The 18,559-nt window shown below is 43.8% G+C and overlaps 1 protein-coding gene across 2 annotated transcripts; it reads right to left on the bottom strand.

Moving 5' to 3' along the window:
- Nucleotides 1–5,613: 5,613 nt before the first annotated feature.
- Nucleotides 5,614–14,437, bottom strand: LOC130482433 (estradiol 17-beta-dehydrogenase 11-like). Of its 2 annotated transcripts, XM_056855142.1 has the most exons (7): nt 14,210–14,437; nt 11,353–11,460; nt 10,234–10,365; nt 7,998–8,104; nt 7,144–7,281; nt 5,841–5,957; nt 5,614–5,704 (listed from the first exon to the last, which is right to left on the bottom strand). In XM_056855142.1, the coding sequence occupies exons 1-7, from the start codon at nt 14,417–14,419 to the stop codon at nt 5,614–5,616; spliced, it is 903 nt and encodes a 300-aa protein (XP_056711120.1). In that variant the 5' UTR covers nt 14,420–14,437. The 2 variants fall into 2 exon arrangements, with proteins under 2 accessions (XP_056711120.1, XP_056711119.1); XM_056855141.1 differs by lacking the exon at nt 11,353–11,460 and having other exon boundaries at nt 14,210–14,419.
- Between the last annotated feature and the right edge of the window lie 4,122 nt (nt 14,438–18,559).

Here is an 18,559-nt window from a genome sequence, read left to right as displayed (position 1 = left end):
CGCACCACAGTTCAATTGCTGTAGCAACTCTAATGTCATGCAAAAATGTGGTGGGTGTGGAAGGGAAACCTGCTCCAGCCTGCCCCCCCCCCAATCGTTTCAGTGGAAATGGAAATGGTTAGGTAGGTATAGAAAAGGAAGCTGAAGTGGGTGGGTGGGGCCAAGAAGTGCAGGAAGATGGGGGAGTAGGGCTGCCGGGTCCCTTTTCACCACCGGCGACAGGATTTGGGGTGGAGCTTGAGGAGGGCGGGATTTGGGGAGGGGCGGGAGTTCAATGTCATAGAGTCCAATTGCCAAAGTGGCCATTTTCTCCAGGGGAACTGATCTCTATCGGCTGGAGATCAGTTGTAATAGCAGGAGATCTCCAGCTAATACCTGGAGGTTCACCAAAAAGAAAAAAGGCTAGGTACTTTTGGAAATTGCAAAACAAAGAAACAGTACCCAAATATAGCAATGTACACAAAATGTATTAATATATAAACAAAAGTGCTATACAACTAGACACAATAGTGAAAACATGACAGGACAGACTAGCAAACAATGAACACCTATAGGCAAGGGAAATATATCATCAGGGACACAAACCAGTGTAACCCTGGTGCCTTAATCCTAACAGCTAGATACAAAATCTCAGTACAGCAATGCAAAATAGAAAATGCTTCAGCAGTGTTACATAAGAAATATCATGTAAATACATGAAAGAGCATAGATACAAATTCCTCTGGCACAATAGCAACAAGGCAAAAAAAGTTTTTTTGCATTAGGCATTGAAGGCACGAAATGCATCGGAACTTGTTGTCTAGATCGTTTTGACACGTTTCGCCGTGGGCTTCTTCAGCCTAAGGTAGGTGTGAATAAAATGACAAAATACTGTAGGACCAACCATAACATATTAGTCTAATAAATGTTTGCTAAACAAATATTCTATTACAAATGCCAAAAAATCTTACCCTATAGTAATGGAAAATCATAAATAACACTCCCTAATAGGTAAATGTCATAGGACCTCAGAAGGTTCAGATCTGAATATAGCAGCGGATAATGCAACTTGCAGTTTACAGGATTAAATGGACAATCTCAGGTGTAACTCATTAGAGCAATGTGTATGAGCCAGCAAAAATGAAAAGCCAGTTTAAAGGGACAGTTATTGAATTACAAAAAGCATGATGGATACACATTGCTCTAACCTTGGCAATTGACCTCCTAATATACAAATGGAAACATTAAACTATCCCAAACACTGGGCATGAGCTCCCTTATGCTGAATGCCACCAAGACGTTTTTTTTGTTTCTCAGGCCAGGAACTTCCCTAGCCTTGTTCCGTAAGACCTTGAACTGAAAAGGCTCCAGACTGATCTTTTGCTATTCTACATGCACATCATTTCCTCCTCTGTACACGACGGGCCATTGTATTGGGATTAATTTTTGAAGATGTGACCCACTGGGATTGTGATTATAGTCGCCGAGATTTTAAATCTTAACTAACTTGAATGTGCACAAGATGACTCTTACAAAATCCTTCAGAAAATAGCTCAACTGCTCTTAACTAGCCAGACACTCACCCTCATACTAATACCTTCCAGTTCCTACCTTATTGATATCCCAGAGAACTAATTTGGAGCGATGCTTTGCAAATTCGTAAGCTGTGGCTCTCCTAAGTCCGTGGCCAGCTCTAGTGATCAGGACAATCCAGGACTTTCTCTTCACCGGAATGAAAAGCTTGATAAAAGCCTCATGATCGCTGCCAACTTGGAAGGCTTGAAGATCAGTTTACCTGGAAAAAATGGCTGCTTTGGCAATTGGACTCTTTGGCATTCAAGTTCTTCCCCTCCCCAAACCCTGCCCTCCTCAGGCTCCGCCCCAAAAACCTCCCACCAGTTGCAAAGAGGGACCTGGCAACCCTACACTCGCTCCACATTCTGATCACCAGGTGCAATCAGTTAATGGTTACCTCAGTGGTTTGCAAACCATCTTAATCTGTTTGGCACAAACAGGTTAGGTGCCACCCTCATAAAAAGATTACCAGCTTATAATCCGGCATTTGGCTTTTGATCTCTTGCTGGAGAAATTGTGTTGCGTCCTAGTTTTTATTTATTTATTTATCGGTTTCTATCTCACTCTTTCCTGACCAAAGTCAGCAGCTACAGCTGGGTGTCATCTAGCATACTGATGACAACTCAGCCCAAAACTCCGCACTAGCTGGGCAAGGGGACACATATAGTTGAGAGCCAGCATGGTGTAGTGGTTAAGAGTGGCGGTCTAGAACGGTGGCCTCTGATCTGGAGAACCGGGTTTGATTCCCCACTCCTCCACATGAGTGGCGGAGGCTAATCTGGTGAACTGGGTTTGTTTCCCCACTCCTCCACAGGAAGCCAGCTGGGTGACCCTGGGCTAGTCACACTTTCTCAAGCCCCACCTACCTCACAGGGGGTCTGTTGTAGGGAGGGGAAGGGAAGGTGATTGTAAGCCAGTTTGATCCTTCCATAAGTGGTAGGGAAAGTTGGCATATAAAAAAACCTCATCTTCTTAAATAATGTTGCTGAGAAAATCGTCTCCTGAGGGACTCCACATACCAAAGGAATGAGAAATGAGACCAGCCATTGAAGGGCCGTCCCCTGTACACCTCTGATCGGCCACCCTAGGCAGCTGTGCTGCATCCTAACCCTACTTGTTTGAGGGTGGGATCAGAAGCCCACTCCCAGCTGATCCCTGATCAGCAAGTCCCACAGCTGATCTCCAACTGATTTCCACCTTTGTCGTGCCCCAGACTTACTAGGGCACAGCTACATTTCCTAGGGGAGAGGGGTTCATCAGAAGCCTCCTCCTAGCACAGGTAGGAGCTTTTGGTCCACATCCCCCTCCGCTGAAAAAAAATGCTGTGTCCAAGTACAGCTGGGGCACAGCAAAGTTGGAGATCAGCAGCGGGCTTCTGATCTCAAACTTTGCTGTCACAGCCTTGCTGGGACACAGTGGGTTGTTGTTTTTTTCTGAGGTGGTGATGGTTTAGAAGCTTACTTCTACCTGAGCTGGGAGTGGGCTTGTGACCCCCCCCAAATCATAAATTTGGAGTGGGAAGAAGTGATGTGCACCCCAAACTGACAAAGCTGGAGCCTTGGAGTAGGGAGGACAGAAGCCAATTGCTTCTCCGTGTGTCCCGGCTTTGCAGGGCTGGAGGAAGAAGCTTGGGGGAAAGAGAACAAAAGCAGAATCCTATCTGATATCATCTAGAGCCCAGCTTCTGTCTAATCTTCCTACTGGGTCCTTGCAAGATAAGGACTCAGAGAGAGTTTGGAAATGCAACTTCCATTCAACAGCTGTTCGGGTTGTTTGATGCAAGCTGAACAGATTCAGTGATTGGCTTGCCTGTGTTCGGGCAGCCAAATGCAGTATGTTCGGCTGTCAAACACGTTCGCTGTGAAATTTGCTGCGTCCCCAATAACCATGTAGGTTAGTGGGTAAAGTGAGGAAGTGGGCTCTGTTCAAGTGTTTGTGTGCTTCGCTTCAGCCATGATATCAAGAAGTATATCTGCCAACTTGGAAGGCTTTTAGAGGGGAGTGGACCTGTTCATGGAGGAGAGGGCTATTCATGGCTACTAGTAAAAATGGATAGTAGTTATGATGCATCCCTGTTCTCTCCAGGATCAGAGGAGCATGCCTGTTATATTCGGTGCTGTGGAACACAGGCAGGATGGTGCTGCTGCAGTCGTCTTGTTTGTGGGCTTCCTAGAGGCACTTGGTTGGCCCCTGTGTGAACAGACTGCTGGACTTGATGGACCTTGGTCTGATTCTTTTGTACATAAAGCAATCAGTTTGCAGTTCATGTAGAAGCAAATGTGTTCAAACCAGTACACAAGTAAATATAAACAAAGTGGAAATGAATGCTGGAGAAGGAAGAAAAGTCAAAATAGCCGATTCGATCAAACAAATGCCTTAGTGAATAAAAACTATTTAGTCTAATGCCTGAAACTAAGGAGATCAGATGCCCAATATTATATCCAGGTTGTCTGAAATAGTCTGAGCATACTGTTAGCTTTCCGCCTTTGTCAATTAGTAGCTTGGTTAACCTGAAATCAAATACATCAGCCAAACTCTCCTATCTAAGACAAGCTCAGTCAATGGCGTTTACTGCATATTCTAGCCAGCTTTCCTAACTCTGTGAATGCAAAAATCATTAATAGAAGAGCTAGCCAAGGCTGCAGCGGTAGTAAAATCTTCAGAAAAGACAATGTTTTTCTTATTTCTTTACCAACAATACAAGTTCAAAATAAAATCATGAGGGGAAAATATACATATTGCAGAGAACATGCCTTTATACTCCTGTTGCTTGGGAAACCAGAAGCAATAAACAGTGTGATGCCGTTTCTAAGGAAACCTCTGGCAGAAATCCACCAGTTTCAATATACAGTGAAGCACAAAAGAATATATGGACACAAATCTAACATCAAAACTATAGATTTTTATTTATTTTATTTATTCGATTTATAACCCACTCACCCTGGCCAAAGCCAGGCTCAGCGCGAATAACAACATTAAAATCAACATAAATCACAATTACCTTTAAAAATCTTTAAAACTACACACGTTTTAAACAATCTAAAAACATAATCAATTTTACTTGAAAGTAATTCTTGTTTGCCAAAGGGTCCAGCACTCCCTCCAAATGCAACTTTCATTTTTTCTCCTTCTTTCTTAATGGCTGCTTCTTTTTCTGTGCTTAATTAGTTACTTTTTGTTCACTTGCCGCAGCCCTAGCATTCCTGAACTGATCCTTAGTTATGTGTCCTTGTTCCAGTGGTTGAGTGTATGAGGACTGATGTGTTTTTGTTTGGAAGCAACTGTTCATTAATTTTTTAATGAAATTTTTCTTCACAAGAAAAGTTGTAGAATTTCAGCTTGAAAGGAAGTTTAAACCTTCTCTATTCTTCCCTCATGTCTTACATTTCTCTACAAAGGAATCACACTGGGAACATTTCAACATGGGAAATGTTGCCATTTCTCATTAACATGAGATATGAAACTATAAATGTGTTGGGAATACAGCAATTTTTAAATTAGAGGGAATTATTTTCGCAGCAGAAAAATATATGTTCTCTATTTCATTGGTGGCCATGGGGTTAATTCCTAGGTACTTGCCAGTATGGTCCAAGTGTCAGGCAATGCAATCTTCTGCAGAGTTATTCCAATCTAGGTCTATAGAAAACAATAGGTTTTCTATAGACCTAGATTGGAATAACTCTGCAGAACAATAGGTTATCTATAGAGCCAGCGTGGAGTAGTAGTTAAGAGTGGTGGTTTGGAGCAGTGGACTCTAATCTGGAGAATGGGGTTTGATTCCCCGCTCCTCCACATGAAGCCAGCTGGGTGACCTTGGGCTAGTCACAGCTTTCTTAGAGCTCTCTCAGCCCCACCTACCTCACAGGGTGTCTGTTGTGGGGAGGGGAACGTGATTTCTCTACCTTAAGTAGTAGGGAAAGTCAGCATATAAAAACCAACTCTTCTTCTTCTTCTCAGTTTACACTGGAGTAATATTGCATAGGGTTATAGTGTATAGCCAGAATAAAATCATCCATCAGATAAAAACTGGAATGAAACCGGATGGAATTATCAATTCCCTCATTTTTCTTTATCCTTGTACCCAACAACGGCATCAAATTTAAGTTCATTCAGCCTCCACAATGCGGCAACTGCCCGAGCAGGAAGAAACCTTGAAGGAAAATGAAGAGATCTTATTAGGGTAGCTCTTTTGTATTGACTCTATCTGGAACAAACATCCCCAAAACAACAGGAAGTAGTGGGACAACTGTTGGATTTTTATTGTTGGGTTTGTTCAGCACACTTACCTATCCAGCATTACACTGACTTTCAGAAGCGGTGGAACAAAAATCATTCTCTTATTGGCCAATATCCCCTCCATTACTTTCTTTGCTACTTCTTCTGGCTCCAAAGGTGGCATCAGTCTGAAGAAACAAACGTACGACAGCAGGAGGGTTTAGATTTTTGCTTCTGTTCTCAGCAGCTCTCTGTATAAGCAAGAGTCTGAGAGGGTAAACATTACTGAACTGTCAGGGATTTCTGCATGTGGATGTCACAACAAACCACAGTCTGTACTTGTAATGTTTCTGGGTTCCAAAGTAAGAGACCGAAAGAATGAGGAGTAGTTCAAATAGCTTTAATCTAAGGAGTAACGCCAACAGGTTCATGCAAGCACTCCCAACTTACTGAACTGCCTACTTTTACATGGGACCTTAGGGAAGGTCTTAAAATTAGCACACTAGACTAACATAAAGGAATATATCTTGAAATTACACGTTCTATCACAACAGTACAAACCACAGTTAACAAACTGGTCAAAACAAGGGTCAAGAATCCCAGTACAATCCTAAAGAGAGTTACTCCAGTCTAAGCCCATTGAAATGAATGGGCTTAGACTGGAGTAACTCTCCTTAGGATTGCAATGACAGTTTGTTTATGAAGCATGCATTCAGAGAACACACTGAGATTGGGGGTGGGGGTCTGACACACACACACCCTTCCGTGACACTCAGAAATTGCAAAAGATGGCTCAAACCTTGTCTTTTATTGCTTGTAAGTTGTATAGTGAATACAGCCTCATGGCTAACTATACCGATCCCCTGCTCAATGTAGGATCAGCTTAGGGCATCCCTGACAAGTGTTTGTCCAGCCTCTGCTTAAAGACTGCCAGTAAAGGGGAGCTCACCACCTCCCGAGGTAGCTGATTCCATTGTTGAACAACTCTTACAGTAAAAAAATTTCCCCTAATATCCAGCCGGTACCTTTCCTCCCACAATTTAAACCCATGATTGCGACTCTTATCCTCTGCTGCCAACAGGAACAGTTCCCTGCCCTCCTCCAAGTGACAGCCCTTCAAATACTTCAAGAGAGCAATCATGTCCCCCTCTCAACGTCCTCTTCTCCAGACTGGACAGTCTCTTTCTCCAAAAACCCCACCCCTTTATGGTCCAGTGGTGGTCTAGTGGGTGGGGTGCACATTCAGGCCAGTCATCACAAACACTAAACTGCAGTTTAATGAAACTGTGTTTTATCAACAGTGGTTTATCATGACTCTAAATGCAGCCAGAAGGACATTTTTAAGAAAGGGGTTTTACCTTCCATATACATTACCTTGATGATGGATTTTTGACAAAGCCGCTATTTATAAACATAGGACAGATGCATGAAGTCTGGACCCCGTTCTTTTTCAGTGTAATCAATTCCTGCGTCAGAGCTTTGTGAAATCCCACAGCAGCAAATTTGGTTGAGCTACAAGAAATTTCAGACATGTTTGAGTGTTTGCAAAATATTTGCCATGGTTAGTAATTGGTGCTTACATTGTGTATGTAAAGTGCTATCAAGTCACACCTACCCTGTGGGGGGTTTCAAGGCAAGAGACTAACAGAGGTGTTTTGCCAGAGCCTTCCTCTACATAGCAACCCTGGTATTCCAAATCCCTACTTAGCTGACTCTACTTAGCTTGCGATATCTGATGAGGTCAGGATAGCCTGGGCCATCCAGGGCGTTCCTGCATAACTGATACATAAGCAAACGTGTATATACAAGCAACTGTTGACGAAGACCTTTTGGCTTGCTCTGAATGGTTTTGATTTTTAGTATGCACAATTACGGTTTGGATTGCAGATTTATAATGGGGTATAAAGAGCAGTGCCCTGACCTGAATAGCCCAGGCTGGTCCAATTTTGCCCGATCTCAGAAGCTAAGCAGGGTCAGCCCTGGTTAGCACTTGGATGGGAGACCACCAAGGAAGTCCAGGGTTGCTACACTGAAGGAAGTGATGGCAAACTATCTCTGTTAGTCTCTGGTTCTTGCTAAGTTTGTCATGAGGTAAAGGAAATAGGTTTTTTTGTGGTATTGTTGGAATGCCAGCTTATAGTATAGCCTAATTGCAGGGGGAAATAAAAGTGGGGGGAAAAAACCAGAATAGCCATCTCGCTGATAGGGAAAGTCACTGCCATACGCACCAATAAGTCACAAGAAAAGGAGCCACTATGTGACCACCAGCAGACGCCACAGTGACAACATGGCCACGGTTGTTCCTCATCATGGTTGGCAGGAATGCTTTTGAAGTCTGAAAGTGAACGAAAAGAAGGACATGAGATTTCTGCAGACATGAACTATTTCTTAGGTCATTTATGCATGGGAGTTTTATCTGAGGTTCGTTGCTTGCTGGACCCACGCTTTCCTGTTGGGAATCTATGCACCAGCAGTCTCCAAGCTCAGATCAAGTTCCTGCCCCCTTTAAATGATGCTTTGTGATTGACTTACTTTGTAGAGCTTACTGTGAGAGAAAATACCCCCCCCCTCAAACCCAATTGCCACATAAAAAAGCATTTTAAGAACAAAAAACAAAAACGGAGCAATCTGAAAGGAGGGGGGGAGAAATCCAAGCCTCAGTTTTAAAAAGCCTTTCTTCTGCTCAGAAAGCGCTCCGAGGTAACAGGAAGCATTTGAATCCTAGCCGATAGTGATCAGTTCTCCTGGAGGAAATGGACGCTTTGGCAATTGGACTCTATGGCATTGAAGTCCCTCCCCTCTCCAAACCCCGCCCTCCTCAGGCTCTACCCCAAAAACCTCCCGCCAGTAGCAAAGAGGGACCTGGCAACCCTATATGTAGATAGGTATCAGCTAAAACTACAAACCTGTAAAGCAGGTGTAACAGCTCATAACTACAATGGCCAGACACCATGCTGTAATTCAACACCCAACACCTAAAAGCTATTACCCAACACCTAAGAGCAATTTTGAGACAGAGAGATTCTCTTCAATTTTGCATAATAAAGGAATCTTCCCAGTTCTGGTCTTTGACAATTTAACTCTAGCTCCTCTGTTACCGAAGTTACAAAATCTTAACTCCTCAACAGAAGAGGACAGAACATGGGAAACCGAGTTAGCGGATTCATCTCAGCAAGACCTGACAAGGTGGTCTGATTCACCTATCCACCCCAATGCAGTTACAGAATCTTCTCTTCTTGAAAACTCCATAGAAGAGAACTTACTCAGCTCCTTCTCAGCTCTTCCATCCAAAGGACAAACACTCATCCCTTTTAGATCAGAACAGCTAAGAATTAAGCTTCTGAAAACAAAACATGACTCATCACAAGAGGAGGCATCTGTACTTTCACCGCCCAGCATAGCTGTGACCTGAGCAAAATTAAGACAACCTCTACAATATCTCCTATGCCAACTGTGTTAAAGATGGGTGAGTCAAGGAACTCAAAGGAGTATATAAATAGAAACCTGCAGAAAGAAACCGAGCACAAAACGTCCAGTATTTCACCTGAGGTTTCTCTGGATAATCGAACTAAACTGGAAGATGGTATATCCACTAAGAACGGATGTATATTTGTGGAATCAACAGGTGTTCTAAATGAAATATCAACCGTCTACTGACAATTAAAAAATCTTATTGTGGAACCTCGGGGGCTGGAGAAATAAGCTTCATGATCCGGATTTCCTAAAATTTTTGCATGGTTACTCGTATAATCACATTAAGGTTGCCAAAATCCAGCCTCTCCAGGAATTTCCCAAGCAGGAGTTGGCAACTCTACCTAACATTTTTATCCCACTCTTCCTATGCTGAATTCAAGGTAGTATAGATAGGGTTTCCTTCTCATTTTATCTCCATGAAAACCCTATGCAGTAGGTTAGGCTGAAAGATAGCTAATAGCCCAAAGTCACCAAATGGGCTTCATAGTTGAGCAGGCATTTGAAACGGTCTCTTCAGTCAGTAGGGTACTCTAGCCACTACATGAGGGGTTGGGGTGACCAACCTCCAGGTAGGATCTGGAGATCTACCTGAATTACAGCTGATCTCCAGACCACAGAGATCCATTCCCTTGGAGAAAATGGCCACTTTGGAGGGTAGACTGTAGGGCTTCACGCACCCCCTTCCCAAATTCCACCATTCCCAGGCTTTACCTCCAAATCTCCAGGAGTTTTCCAACCTAGAGTTGGCAACCCTATGATAGGTGGGCAATTTTCTTTCCATGTGGGGAACCACACCTGTGTCTACGCCAAGTTTCGTGAGCTTCCAGAGATTGTACTTGAAACCAGAAAAGCCAACACCCAACCTGGAGCCCTCGAATGCAAGTGGAGACCCAGATGTGCCCCCTTCTACACTACGACATACTTTGCCTTCTTGATCCTTACATACCCAAGAGCATTGTACTAAGGCATTGTTAATTCAATGAAAGTTACCCAGTAGTGAGCGAGGATGTTGACTTCAAACATTTTCTGGATCTCACAGTCCTCAGTTGACAGCAGATCAGTTGGAGCTATCACTCCTGCATTGTTCATCAAGATAGATACATCTCCAATTTCTTCTTTCACCTTCAAAAAGTCAAGTGTCATAAGTACATAAGAACCAATTGATCAACAGACCATCTAGTTTAGCACCCCATTTCCCACACTGGCCAACCAAATACAGAACACTAATAAGAAGGGCATGGAGGCCCAAGCCCACCCGTGTTGTGGTATCCCAACTTTGTTATTGGGGAGGGGGTACACTGCCTCAGAACATGGGCACTGTATTTAGACATCATAGCTAACAGCCATTAATAGACCTGCTGGGAAGGTATATTTATTTGGCTGTGTCAGGCCCTAAAAACAGTCTCTCCCATATCTAGGGTTGCCAATCCACAAGTACTAGCTGGAGATCTCCTGCTATTACAACTGATCTCCAGCCAATAGAGATGAGTTCACCTGGAGAAAATGGCCGCTTTGCCAATTGGACTCTATGGCATTGAAGCCCCTCCACTCCCCAAATCCCGCCCTCCTCAGGCTCCACCCCAAAAACCTCCCACTGGTGGTGAAGAGGGACTTGGCAACTCTACCCATATCACATAGTGGTGGAAAGGAAGATATCATCAGAGCATGTGCAGAGTATTCCTCTCTTAATTGCAGGAAGCACCAGAATAGAGGATTTGGAAGGGAAGTGTGTCTGGCTCTCTGGAAGAGCCCAGGTAGGGTTGCCAGCTCTGTGTTACGAAGTACCTAGAGATTTTGGGGGTAGAGCCTGAGGAGGGCAGGGTTTGGCGGAGGGAGGGACTTCAGTGGGGTATAATGCCATAGAGTCCACTTTCCAAAGTGGCCCTTTTCTCCAAGTGAACTGATCTCTATCACCTGGAGATCAGTTGTAAGCCCAGGGAATCCCCTTTTTTATACATGTAAACAGTGGTTATATACCAATAATATAATGAAATGGAAAAAGGATAATATCATGGGCAATTTTCCTTGGAGGGGCAGGTTTTTAAGAAGATTTGAACTTCTGTTATCTCATTATTTTAAGATATTAGAATTGTGGTGAGTTTGGAAAACCTTCTCTGCAGTGCAGTAGATTTCCTCTTTGTTGCTGCAGTCCACCACGAAGGCATGAGCCGTGGCTCCCAGTCTTCTGCATTCTGCAGCTGTTTCTTCAACGCCTTGCTGCAAACGGAAAAGGATAGTTTAACAAGATCATGTGGTTTGTGGCGCAAGTAAAGGAAGATGATGGCTGCATTTGCAAAAGTGTAATTTTCTGCGACAGGCCATATGCTGTGCGTTACGCCTCATGCCTGCACTATTTGCTCACACTTTGCTCCTTTCCCTCTCGTGCAAAGCATGGCTAGGGTTGCCAAGTGCCAGGTGATGGCGGGCAAACCCCTGCCAATCCACCTGGCTGCCCACCGACCAACTGAGGGTCGGCGGGCAACGCGGGCACGCACACCTGCCACGACACATTGCAAGGGGCCGTTTATCACTCAAACTCCCAGTTTGAGTGGTAAAGGGCCCGTTGCGATGCAGCACTTCCAGGTGTAAATGCATCACAAGGGGCCTTTTACCACTCAAACTGGCTGTCTGGAAGAGCCCAGGTAGGGTTGCCTGCTCTGTGTTAGGAAGTACCTGGAAGTTTGAGTGGTAAAGGGCCCGCTGCGGTGCGTTTTACACCTGGAAGTGCCACATCGCACTCCAGGTGTAGCACTCACATCTTGTGTCAATGGCAGCCTGCTACTGTGGCAAAAGGAGATATTTTATACCCAAGAAAGGGAAGAGGAGGAGGAGGTGTGCTCTCCCTGCAGTTGGCAATGCCTGGTGATGGCTGAGAATGACCATTGGTCATTGCCACTCGAACAAAGGTTTGGTTACTTCTCAAGTATTGGAATATTATAGAAAGAAAAGACAGGAGCTAGGGCAATACAGGAGGAATACAGGTTTGATGGCCTGTTGATATCAGCCATCAATTAGCTGTGTATAAGTAAGGGGTGGAGAGGACCTGTGTGTGGGTGTGTAAAGTGTTGTCAAGTCGCAGCCGACTTATGGCGACTCCTTTTTGGGGTTTTCACGGCAAGAGACTAACAGAGGTGGTTTGCCAGTGCCTTCCTCTGCACAGCAACCCTGGACTTCCTTGGTGGTCTCCCATCCAAATACTAACCAGGGCTGACCCAGCTTAGCTTCTGAGATCTGACATGATCAGGCTAGCCTGGGCTATCCAGGTCAGGGCGGAGAGGACCTACAAGGTGAGATTAGCCAGATGCCAGGCTGTCCCAGGAAAGGAATGCAAGGTGTGACACAGGAGCGTTCATTGTTCTCTCTCCAGTTGTCTGGCAGATCTTGATAAAGGAGCCGATTTGATGGCTATGCAAAATGTAGCAAAGTCCTTCCATTGTTTGAGGAGGCGTGTCGTCCTTCCACAGCTATGGGGGTGGCAAGGTGAAGAGAAGAGGTTCTTTTCTCCAGTGGCATGAAACCTCTTCTAAGATGGAGTCAAAGTCACTTCCTGCCCTTGGCATCCAGCACTGCATGCCCTTGGAAAGGTTCTGCTCCAGTCCCGTACACGTCCAGTTCTGTATGCCAGGAACTCTGGGTCCTTTTCCAGCGCAGCGTGCCTTCTGGATGGTGCTGCTCCAGTCCTGCGCAGTGGTTCATGGGTGGCAGGAATGCTGGATATGCAGGAGTCTCGTCACACAGCTGCTCTCCAGCATTTCAGACAGAGGTCTGTTCACATCACCTCCTTGCCTAGTCCCTTAAGTGGAGATGCTGGGGATTGAACCTGGGACCTTCTGCATGCCAAGCAGATGCTCAACCACTGGGCCACGACCCCTCCCCACTTTGCTGAGACACTTTACTGAGCTGTTATTAGTCATGATAAGGAAAGAGGTAGGATCAATACAGGTACGAATCATGTATCTCTCACATGACATTTACAGCCAGAGTGGCATAGTGTGTCTGAGAACACTCAGGGAGCAGGGTTCAGATTCCCATGAAGGAGCTGGGTATGTTTAGCCTGAAAAGGAGAAGACTGAGAGGGGATATGATAACCATCTTCAAGTACTTGAAGGGCCATCATATAGAGGAGGGTGCCGGGTTGTTTACTGTTGCCCCAAAAGGTCGGACCAGAACCAACAGGTTAAAATTTAATCAGAAGAATTTCCATCTAGACATTAGGAAGAATTTTCTAACAGTTAGAGCGGTTCCTCAGTGGAACAGGCTTCCTTGGGAGGTGGCAAGCTCTCCTTCCCTGGAGGTTTTTAAGCAGAGGCTAGATGGCCATCTGTCAGCCATCTGTCAGCAATGCTGATTCTATGAACTTGGGCAGTTCATGGGAGGGGGGCATCTTGACCATCTTCTGGGCACTGGGGGTGTGCGGGGGAGGTACTTGTTAGTTTCCTGCTTTGTGCAGGGGGTTGGACTAGATGACCCTGGTGGTCCCTTTCAACTCTATGATTCTGTGATTCTATGAAGTTAAAAAAGTGTTACCAGCCATCAATTGGCAACCAGTGGCAGTCTGGAGAGGGGACATGGGGGTGCCTTTGGCTGACAGCATTACATTAAGGTAAAGGTGCAAGCACCAAATCATTACTGACCATGGGGTGACATCAAATCACAATGTTTACTAGACAGACTATGTTTATGGGGTGGTTTGCCATTGCCTTCCCCAGTCATCTACACTTTACCCCCAGCAAGCTGGGTACTCATTTTACCAACCTCAGAAAGATGGAAGGCTGAGTCAACCTTGAGCCGGCTACCTGAAACCAACTTCTGTCGGGATCGAAGTCAGGTTGTGAGCAGAGCTTAGACTGTAGTACTGCAGCTTTCCACTCTGTGCCACAGGACTCTATAGCATTACATTACTTCCAGGGAAAACCCAAAAGTGACATTAGCCCACTCTAGGAATCTCCCAAAACTCTATTCCTACCTTATTGATATCCCAGAGAACTAATCTGGAGCGATGCTTCGCAAATTCGTAAGCCATGGCTCTCCCAAGTCCATGGCCAGCTCCGGTGATCAGGACAATCTCTCCAGTGACAGACTTTCTCTTCACCGGAATGAAAAGCTTGATAAAAGCCTCCAAGTAGGAATAAAGGGCAATCAACAAAAACAAGGGGATCTCAAGCAAGAGAGACATTTTGCTCTCTAAATGTCCTGCACGGTGACTGATCCTCAGCTGTTTGCACACTGTTTATTCAACAGTGACCAAGGCCCAAACTAAGCCCCACCCAATCAGGGCTTCTGGAAAAGCACCAAAGAACATTTGCACATTCCTACCCCCTTCTTATGTACACACTTTTTGCCCATGTGAACTGCTCGTGCATACCACCACTGATCTATCTCATGTGATTACGACACTCTTCTTCAGAGTGACACCAAAGATCACTGCCTGAGCCTTCCACTATTGAATAGTTGAAGGCGCGACCTGCCATTGCTAGACTGTACATGTTTCTTCCTTAATAGCCTTTCCACTGTTGATTGAAGAGCCACGAAGTTAGTGATTCTTCTGGATAGACCTACACTGGAAAACTGTAATTGCCCTACAATAGATTAGCAAGATCTCAAAATGTATCTCAGCAGTTGCAGGTCATGAATTAGCCCTGGATGACACATTAATGCTCATGCACCTGCTTCCTCAGGCATGTACATTGAAGACATGTTGTGTTTACCTTAGGGTTGACAACCTCCAGGTACTAGCTGGAGATCTCCTGCTACTTTCCCTGTCAGTGAAATGGCTATTCTGGGGGGGGGTTGCACTTTTATTTTCCCCTGCAATTAGGCTATACTATAAGCTGGCATTCCAACAATACCACAAAAACCTATTTCCTTTACCTCATGACAACCTTAGCAAGAACCAGAGACTAACAGAGATATTGGTTCTTGTAGGCTATCCGGGCTGTGTGACCGTGGTCTTGGTATTTTCTTTCCTGACGTTTCGCCAGCAGCTGTGGCAGGCATCTTCAGAGGAGTAACACTGAAGGACAGTGTCTCTCAGAGATAGTTTGCCATCACTTCCTTCGGTGTAGCAACCCTGGACTTCCTTGGTGGTATCCCATCCAAGTGCTAACCATGGCTGACCCTGCTAGCTTCTGAGATTTGACAAAATTGGACCAGCCTAGGCTATTCAGGTCAGGGCACTGCTCTTTTTTATCCCATTATATCCTGACCTCATCAGATATCAGAAGCTAAGTAGGGTCAGCCCTGGTTAGTATTTGGATGGGAGACCACCAAGGAATACCAGGGTTGCTATGCAGAGGAAGGCTCTGGCAAACCACCTCTGTTAGTCTCTTGCCTTGAAACCCCCCACAGGGTAGGTGTGACTTGATGGCACTTTACACACACAATGTAAGAACCAGTTACTAACCATGGCAAATATTTTGCAAACACTCAAACATGTCTGAAATTTCTTGTAGCTCAACCAAATTTGCTGCTGTGGGATTTCACAAAGCTCTGACGCAGGAATTGATTACACTGAAAAAGAACGGAGTCCAGATTTCATGCATCTGTCCTATGTTTATAAATTGTATGAAACTATCCCCAAAGGGAAAAATGTACAGCAATGTGACCACTAACAATTATTATATAAGATTCCACAGTCAAGCATACATATTGGCTTTTATGCATAAATTATTCAATCACATACAGCATGTAAATATAGTATAGTACAGTTGACAATCAGTGCAGCCGCACGTCCTCCGAATTAGTGGAATGCCACTAATAACTGTTAGTGGTCGCGTTGCTGTACATTTTCCCCTTTGGAGATAGTTTCATACAATTTCCTATCAGTATGCTCCTTGTTTTGTTGTATTTCAAAAATGGCCACTTCGATTGAACTTTTGCGTATAATGAGAGTGATAAAAATAGAATTTTGGATAATGTACCACCATTGAGAGGTGAGGGAACTATTTCCCATGAAGGGGATTTATTGATGATATTTTTATTGTGATACAGTTCATGACTTGGCTTAACAGTTGTCATACTAACATAAAATTTACAGGACAAGTTGCCAACTCAGCTATTCCATTCTTGAACACTGAGATTTATGTGGGTGAAGACTTAAAATTGGGAGTACGTCCCTACAAGAAAAAAACTGACATCACTGCATTATTAAATTATAAGTCTTTTCATCCCTCACACTTACAAAACAGCTTACCTTTTAGTCAATTTCTAAGACTCAAAAGAAATTCAACAATAGATAGAGATTTTCAAACAGCAGCTAAAGATTTGTCACATTCATTAGCCAAGAGAGGATATCCACATCATATAATTGGAAAAGCATTCAATAAAGTACGTAACACAGACCGCCAACTTATTTTGGCTAATCAAAACAAAACCACTAATAAATCACTTACCTTTTCTCTTGAATACACTCATTTAGCCCCAGCTATCAAACAAATCATTTACAATAACTGGCATATTGTAAATTCTATCCTGGGCTGTGAACTTCCAAAAATAGGTCTAAGGAAAACCAGCACCTTAAAGGACCAATTAATACAATCAGGTATTAGTACATTACACAATCCACAACCAGTAGTATCTGGCCATTTCCGTTGTGGACGGTGTGTAAACTGTTCCCTTTCTCTTCCTGTAAAAGAATTTGTTTGTACACAAACAGGATTTTGTTTTGTTCTCCGGTCCTTCGCTAATTGTAGTTCTAAGAGGGTGATTTATATCATAAAATGTTCTTGTAATTTGATTTATATAGGAAGGACTTTAAGATCCCTAAAGTACATAATTTGTGAACACCGGTCCAGAATACGCAATTGGGTCCTCGAGGCTCCCATGGTCCAACACTTTGTGGACAGAGACCATAGCGATACCGATATGCAATTTTTTGCAGTCTGGCAGCTACATAGTAATATACACATTTATATAGATGCAGATAAAATATTATGCCAGAGGGAGGCTAGATTCATTCACCTCTTTAAATCAGTCCATCCTTTTGGACTTAACTCATCATTAGACTTATCTAGTTACTTATAGGTTCATTAGGTATCCCTCATTTAACACAATAAATTTGTTTTGGCGTATAGTAAATTATACTTAGAAAGTCATTGCAGAATACTTACCGCACCTGTATGTGTGAAAAAACAGCCTGTATTGTATACACCTGTATCTGCAAAAATGCCTATATTGTAGCTGTGTTCTGGGAACTTGTGATTAATGGACATATGAGTCACATTCCGTGAACTGCAAGCTTGTGGTCGGGTAAGTGCATACGAAGTTCATTGTTGAGAAATATGGTTGGTTACCTTGATAATTATTTTGAGGAGTCATCCATCATCCAACCTTTTATTTCTTATAGATTATATGTATTACACTATCTGAGGAAGTATCGAAACAAGATAAAACTGGTATCTTGTCATTTTAGCAAGTTGCATTCCATCTTGACCAATAACTTCAACTGGTCTCTGCAGCCCAGCATATTTTTTCGGTAAGAGCCGCAGTACTATTAACTAGCTCATTCAGCTGCTCAGAGCTGTCAAGTGCTTCATTCCAAACCATGCTGCCGTTTTTGAAAGGAAGAAAAACCTCCCAGCACAAGATTTACTACTCACGGGGAGTCACATCACAGTTTATTGTGGAATTCAGTTACAGTTGGAGCATAAATCATCGTCATCTTGCCTTTAAAGAACGGAACTTTAACCACAGAGGACCTTGAATTAAGCACACCTTAGTGCTCGTTCCTTTACTTTTTAGGGCGTTGCCTTTTTTTTCCTCTTCGGAGGACGTGCGGCTGCACTGATTGCCAACTGTACTATACTATATTTACATGCTGTATGTGATTGAATAATTTATGCATAAAAGCCAATATGTATGCTTGACTGTGGAATCTTATATAATAATTGTTAGTGGTCACGTTACTGTACATTTTTCCCTTTGGGGATAGTTTCATACAATTTCCTATCAGTACGCTCCTTGCTCTATGTTTATAAATAGCTGCTTTGTCAAAAATCCATCTTCAAGGTAATGTACATGGAAGGTAAAACCCCTTTCTTAAAAATGTCCTTCTGGCTGCATTTAGAGTCATGATAAACCACTGTTGATAAATCACAGTTTCGTTAAACTGCAGTTTAGTGTTTGTGTTGACCGGCCTGAATGTGACCCCACCCGCTAGACCACCACTGGACCATAAGGGGGTGGTCTTTGGAGAAAGAGACTGTCCAGTCTGGAGAAGAGGAAGTTGAGAGGGGGACATGATTGCTCTCTTGAAGTATTTGAAGGGCTGTCACTTAGAGGAGGGCAGGGAACTGTTCCTGTTGGCAGCAGAGGATAG

This window comes from Euleptes europaea, chromosome 9, assembly GCF_029931775.1.
Source record: "Euleptes europaea isolate rEulEur1 chromosome 9, rEulEur1.hap1, whole genome shotgun sequence".
Taxonomy (NCBI): Eukaryota; Metazoa; Chordata; class Lepidosauria; order Squamata; family Sphaerodactylidae; genus Euleptes; species Euleptes europaea.
Note: the sequence above shows the minus strand (reverse complement) of the source record. Positions and strands in the feature narration are given on the sequence as shown.